Source organism: Leishmania braziliensis, chromosome 36 (assembly GCF_000002845.2).
Source record: "Leishmania braziliensis MHOM/BR/75/M2904 complete genome, chromosome 36".
NCBI classification, from domain to species: Eukaryota; Euglenozoa; class Kinetoplastea; order Trypanosomatida; family Trypanosomatidae; genus Leishmania; species Leishmania braziliensis.
The window spans coordinates 2,558,845-2,565,730 of record NC_009327.2 but is presented as its reverse complement, the minus strand read 5'-3'; the positions used below and the strand labels follow the sequence as shown (position 1 = coordinate 2,565,730).

The 6,886-nt window shown below is 57.0% G+C and overlaps 2 protein-coding genes across 2 annotated transcripts; both read left to right on the top strand.

Moving 5' to 3' along the window:
* LBRM_35_6960 (conserved hypothetical protein) lies at positions 1-2,253 on the top strand (the record flags this gene model as incomplete). Its single annotated transcript, XM_001569258.1, has 1 exon — positions 1-2,253. One exon carries the CDS (start codon positions 1-3, stop codon positions 2,251-2,253), a length of 2,253 nt encoding a protein of 750 aa, XP_001569308.1.
* Positions 2,254-4,627: 2,374 nt separating this feature from the next.
* LBRM_35_6950 (conserved hypothetical protein) lies at positions 4,628-6,574 on the top strand (the record flags this gene model as incomplete). The annotated part of the gene is made up of 1 exon (XM_001569257.1): positions 4,628-6,574. One exon carries the CDS (start codon positions 4,628-4,630, stop codon positions 6,572-6,574), a length of 1,947 nt encoding a protein of 648 aa, XP_001569307.1.
* Between the last annotated feature and the right edge of the window lie 312 nt (positions 6,575-6,886).

The following is a 6,886-nucleotide window of genomic DNA, read 5'->3' as shown; positions in this document are numbered from 1 at the left end:
ATGGCATATCGTCACGGCTCGCACCCCTGTCACGGCTTTGACGAGCTCGCTGCTGCGCCGGCAGGGAGGCAGTGCTCTGTGTGCAAGGCGCTATCAGACGGCTCCGATGTGCGCTGGTTCGGCTGTGTGGCGTCTCCTTGTGAGTTCCTGTTATGTGAAAAGTGCTTCACAGTGCAGGAAGAGCTTCTCGCGCAGCCTCAGGTGGTAATCCGCAACCCGATGCTCGACTACGACGATGGAAAGGCAGCAGTGCACACTCGGCCACGCGAGCAGAGCTACCGTCTCTCGCCGCTCTATGCGGGACGACTACTACGGGTGGTGAGCACTGCCGTCGACGTGTCTGACCCTTCGAGAGAGTACTACCGTATTGCGTCCGGTGGCTGGATCAACCGGTCGCACGTTGTGTGTGTGCACCCTCACCCGAGCCCCAGTATGCAGCTGCTTTCCGAAGTACACCTCAACAACCGCAAGCTCGGAAGCGATATTGCGAGTGGTGCGGTAAGTATCAGCGTCTTGTATGACTTGCTGCACGAGTGCATGCAGACGATTGACGAGAACGAGGCCTATGGCATTGTAATGAGCGCGCTCGTCATGTACCCGCTCTTGTCTACGCTGGAAATTCATTGCTGCCACTTCCGCACCGCACCGGATCCGCTGCCGCTGGTAGAGTACGTTCACTTTGTGCTGCACTTTGTGCTCACGAAGCTGGTGGAGCGCATGGACATGGAAGAGGCCCAATTTGTCTTCAAGCTCGTGGATGGCGCTATGGCGTTCCTCTTTGGCGATGTGCTGGCTCGCTGTCTTGGCGCCGCCTATCATCTCGCCTTCACCTGGAAGGTGCGACTGCCGTCCTCTTTTGCCTACCTTGTCTCCCGTGCGCTGGCGACCATGGACCGCCTCCTGCGGTTGCTCCCGGAAGAAGCGTCGGAGCAGTCACCCGCCCTCTGCGCGCCCGCCGTGACTTTGATCCATAACAGCAGAAGCGTAGAGCGGCAGCGACTGGGCCGTCTCATCATCACCATGACAGATATGGGCAGCTGCTTGCTGCAGCACTGCATCCGCGAGACCCGCCTCGACCTCGATGTGCTGCAGCCACTCCGCGATCAGCTGTGCGGTGACCACCGGCATCACCTCTCCAAGGTGTTCTGCGAGGCACTGGCCACAATGGCAGAGGTGGACCTGCTGCGCGTGCAGCGCACCTACCTTCACCTCGACGCTCTCGAGGTTGTGGGTGGCCTGGCGGCCAACTCATGTCTGGCCGAGTCCCAGGTAGCTGTTTTCCGCCTTGTGAAATACCTAGCCAAGCAGTGTCCACACAATATCGCGATGCTCAGCGCTGTTCTCTTAGATAAGCTACTCAAGATGCTTGCTGACGCGCAGAGCCCCGCAGTCTATGTGGAGGCGATGGAGTGCTTTTATGAAATGGCCTTCAACGACCCTCGCATTCGTGGCGCCGATGCTGGCGCGAGTGAGATGCCGCAGCCCCAACCGCACGCCTGCACGGCACATACCGGCACCAGTGGTGGCACAGCAGAGAAGGCCAACACCCCCTATCAGTTGCTATGCGTGTACCGCCTGCCCTTCGGTGGTGTATTGATGCCCCTGTGCTCGTACTGTGCGATGCACCACCCGCCCAGCGGTGGTGATCTTATGGAGAGGCCACAATACGCGTACTTCCAGTGCCATTGTCACCACTGCTCCACGGTGGTCACCCGCAGCGCTCTCCAAGTACCACAATTGCCGACGATCCCCCAGACGACCGCACTCAACATACTGGAGGAGCATCTCCCTAAAAAGGTGTTTGCCCTCTCCGCCTATCTGCAGATACCGCAGGCGTTGAACGCGCTTGGCCGGCTTCTCCTTCGCGTAGCGCTGCAGGACGAAGTCCTGGTGCGCGTGATCGAGGAACTCGTGCGCTATCCCTCTCTTGAGTCGGTGCCCTACGCTGCCCTGGTGGTGAAGGCAAATGCACACCTGCCTGCAGTGAAACAGTGCTTGGCCCGGTACGCCAACACGGAGCTGAGTCGGTACGTCCACGGCACCTTCGAAGTAGCCACCCCAGCCAAGAACTATGTAGACGAAACGCCGGCGAAGAGCCATCAGCGCAGCGAGCTCGGCCTTTCTGCCTCCCCCTACACGAACTCCACTGTACAGAGCGGATCAATGTACGACATGCGCGGCGTCTTTTCCTGCTCGCGTGACGGCGCGCGCGGTGTCCAGCTCTTCGGCGCTGGTGCCTCTGTGGAGGAGTAGTGTCTGCCCGCGACCCTCTCACGAGGAAGCTGAGATGGCCTCTAGTAATGACTGTACCCTTCGGCAGCACTTGCGCCTGCAGAAAATGCTCCGTAGGAGTTTTTGCGTTTTCTTTATTTTTTTTTCTGTTGTTGTTTCTCTGTCTTCTCTTTAGAAACCCGCTCGATATCCCCCCGCCTTCCTGCCCCAAGCGCTTCTGCGGCGGTATTGACGAAGGGGCAAAGGACGGCGTTGGTGCCGATGTGACGTAGTCGCGTGCGGCTGCCATGGAGGGAGCAGCAGAAGAGGGGCGAAGGAGGCAGAGAGGCGCCATATCGCTTTCCCGCTTCGGCCATGACCATTTGTGTTCCGTAATGACCGTGTTCTTTCCTGAAAGCGAAGAGATCTGACGTCCTTGTCGGTCCTTTACCAGCGTTTCCATTCTTATTTTGGGGGTTCGCCATCTCGTTTTGTTTCGGGTTCGTGTCGACCGACTTTCCCTCTGTGTGTATGCGTGCAGTGCGTGGGGTGTCAGAGATAGTGTGACAGCGTCAACGTGTGTATGTGTGTGTTAATAGGAGAGGAAGCAGGGGAGGGGGGACCGGTGCGCCTGGTGAGAGGCACAGCATGCGAGGCGCCGCTGCGTTGTGTGAGGAGCAGTGTTTAGAACAGCGGCAAAAGTGCCAATTGCAGTGCATGGGCTCGAAATATATCTCATGACATTCCCCCCTCCCCCATTGTTCTCGAAGGGGATACCGCCCTTCTGCTTCGCCTGCACTTCTGTGATTTACCTCAAATGCAGCTCTCCTCTTTCTTAGCTGCAGGCGCTTATTTTCGGACTGGGACCAGCCCCCCCCCTCTCCCGCCCAATTGGCCTACCTGGCACACCCCAACTCATCCGTATGGCGTGTACGTACATGGGTGTGCACGCGCGTGCGCTTTGATATGCTGGACTCCAGTGATGCTCATGTCATGTATAAAAGGCCGGAAAAGAGAGGCCGGAAAAGCGACGATGTGGCTCATTTGTGCCTGGTGCGTCTGTGCTCACGCTTGCAAAGGAATCGGACCCGGTACACAGCCACATGGGGTTCAGAATGGAGGGCTTGTCTTGTGTGTGTTTGTGTGTGTGTGTGTGTGTGTGTGTGTGTGTGTGTGTTTGTTTGTGTTTGTGTGTAAGGGACACGCAAGCGACAAGCCGAACCGCGGTGTGCGTAACGTGACGAGCCATGAAACGCGAAATCATTTCTTCTCTTTCTCTCTGCCACCGCATTGAGGTTCTTCTGTAGTCGTCGTCGTCGTCTTCTCGGACGTGTTTTTCGATGGCCGGAAAAAAAAGGATTAATGTCCGCCCTCCCTCCTCACGCCTGGCTTGTCGCTGCGTTAGCCTCGTTTGTTCTTCTAAGACTGACTCGTTTCCCAACTCGTGTAGGCTTCCTATTCCGCAGTGACCATTTTGTGACGGGCGCGTGCATCTTGTGCATCTCCCTCACACGACTGAGCATATATGGGAGAAGTGACTACACAGCATCGTAGTGAGAATCCAAAAAAAAAAAAAACAAGTAACTCAACGCTCTCCCCTTGCTTCCCCTTGGCCGATGGTCTTTCTCACCTCTCCCGCCACGATGGTAATGGCAGTCTGTGTGAGAGAGAGTGGGCGTGTCTGTGCTCTCTGTCTTGTATCCTCCTACTTTCTCCGTTTGTCCGCCGTTGTCCACGTGAATGTATCCAGCACAGGAGCCAAGCATTCCAGGTGCACATGTGCCCTCTACAGGCACACGCACTCATCCGACGAGAGGGGGTGGGGGGGGGGGGGCTGTGAACAAAGGGGATGCCTCCCTGTTGTTTCTCTCCGTCACCCTTCTCTCTTTCGTACTCCTTGTCACCACACGATTCGTGTGCAGTCCCAGCCCCCAGTTTCAGGGGCAAGCATGCTCGTGTTGTCGATTTCTGCATCGGTGGGTTGGCATCGCAGCTGGGATTGACGATGCTGCTCATGAGCTCGCATTATTGTTCAGAGACATCGTCAGAGAATTGGCCAAGTGCAAAGAAAGAAACATATGCAGCAACTGTCTGCTTGTCTTTCACTCACTCACTCACCATGTTCATCCTCTTCTCTCTGTTATCTGCTCTTTTTCTCTTCCCCGCGCCCACGCCGTCTCCTCCGCTACTGATGCTAACGCACACACACACACACACACACACACACACACAACCAGCCAAAAGCGAAAAGAGAAGGGAAGTAGCACTGTTTCTATTTTTTTCTGTCTTGCGGCCTCGTGCAGCGACAAAACGACTGCTTTGAAATACCTCCACCATCTCTCTCAACACTCTCCTGTGCCCCTCCACACATCATCGCTCCTTTCCGTCCCTCCTCAACTTACCTGACTTCACTTCGATGGCTGATGCAACGTTGCTGCAGGAGGAGCGTATTGCCGCGCAGAGGGCACGCATTCAAAGCAAACTGCAAGGGCACGCCGGTCAAAATGAGTCCACCGTTGGATCGTCGAGCGGCGCATCCTCCCGCCCTGCTGTCGAGCAGAAAGTGTTAGACACTCGCCACGAAATGTCGGGTGTGCACCACGCGAACGTTGCCGCCGTCACCAACGTTAGTGCTGCCGCCGAGGCGGCAGAGTCGCAGCGCCGTCAGCGTGTGCAGGATGTGCAGCAGCGACTCGGACAATTGCAGGAACGCAGCGAGGCCGACGCGCAACAGGGTGCGCTGAACTTACATTTCGAGGCGCTCTACCGTCTTGCCGTCCCTCACGAGCTCCACGCAGCCCTCGAGGAGCAGCGCAAGGAGTGCGAGGCGTTCATTGGCGTGAAGGAGAAACTCATCTCGGAGCTGCGTGAGCAACTGCACCAGCGAGAAGAGGAGTACGTTGGTCTGCTCAAGAAGAACAAAGACGAGGTTGGCCGGCTTGTCGACACGATGCGCACTAGCACGGATGACTACCTGCAGCAGTATAGAGCCAAGATTCAGGACATTGAGAAGACGTACGAGTTAGAGCGCAAGGCATACTTAGACCAGTGCGCCGAGGAAGTGAAAGAGCTTGTCAGGACGAGGCGTGCAAGGGAGATCGACTACCGCAAGCAACGTGAGCAGAAGCTGTCAGATGCCCAGCAGGAGCTCGACGAGCGATACGAGTCCGGCTATGAGGACTTCAACAACGTGAAGCGCGAACATCTGTCAGACGTGCACGCGTTGCGCGAGGAGCTCGAGAAATCGAAGGCCGACTATCTTCTCAACGGCGAACGTCTCACGTACAACTTGCAGGTGCTGCGGGAGCGCGTGAAGGAGAACCGTAGTGCACAGGCGAAGTACAAGAAAAAGATCGTGCGGCTGCAGGAGACGCTCGCGACGCTGCTCGCACGCCATCAGGACATGGAGAAGCGGTTTCAGCGCACCAACAACGAGCTTACAAAGCAGCTGCACCGCTTGAACCAGCAGTACACCGACACCCAAGTCAAGTTCGCCAAATTTGAGAGCAAGGATAAGATGAAGTACCGGCAGCTGTGGAAGCTTCACCACGACAAGTGCCAAATCCTTGCGCAAGAGTGCTTACAGGCGGATCGCGTTGTGTTTGAGGAGCTCCTGCAGATGCCATGGCAGCCGCCGGCATTGCGCTACTGGCCTCGCGAGGATATGGGGGTCGAAGCGCAGAAGGACGAGCTGGACGAGCGGCCTGAAGAACCGCCGGATGTCAAGTTGTCAGAGGCAGCGCAGATGCTGTTCAGCATTCTCAAGTCGCAGGCGCGGTTCTTAGTGGACAGCAACGTGCACGATGCAATCCAGTCTCTGCAAGGCACGACGCAGGAACAGGCAGACGTGGAGGGCATTCTCACAACGTTGAGGCTCAACCGCACAAGCGACGTGGAGGACATGCTGGAGTACTTTGTAGTGGAAAACGAGGACGAGACGGTCGCTCTCGTCAACCCACAAGAAGCACTCAAGGCTCTGCAGGCCTACCTTACTCACCGCGCTGCGGAGGAGGCGAAGGCAATGGCGACGAAGGGTGCCGAGGTGAAGAGCGCAGCGGCCAGCGAGACGCGGACAGCCGAAAAAAGGCGTGCGGCAGAGAGGGAGTACTGGCGTAACATGGCCGAAACGGTCCCGAAGGATCACCTGCAGGTCTGGGAGACATTGGAGGATGGCCTCAGTCAGTACCTCGCGCAGCTCCAGCACCGAAAACAACTCATCAGCGATACCGACACGATCCGTGCACAGAATAAGGAGCTCAAAGGTCTGATTCGCCAGTACATGGACAGCTCCATCAACTACGAGCTCTACACCCCACCTCGGCTTGTCACACAGGTCATGTCCTATCCCTCAGCGCATCCCTAAGAGAGACATCTCGTTGAGGAAGCAGTGCACGGATGTGGTGTGTCGGGGTGGGGTGGGTGGCTGTGCGGCTGGCGGCTGCCCCCTTTTATGCTCTTGTTGCTCCGTGACGATGTAGACTTGCCTTGTGCGTCCGTGCGCCAGCACTTACTCGGTCACGTACGACCTGCGGATCCCCTTCCCCGGCTTTGCATACGTAGGCATACAGAGAAGCGTGTGCGCGTTATGCTCCCTTCTTTCTTTTTTTTCTTTATGTCGTTGTTCGCCCTCGCGCGCGCGCGCGTGCTCGTTCGCTCTTTCCACATGATGTACACT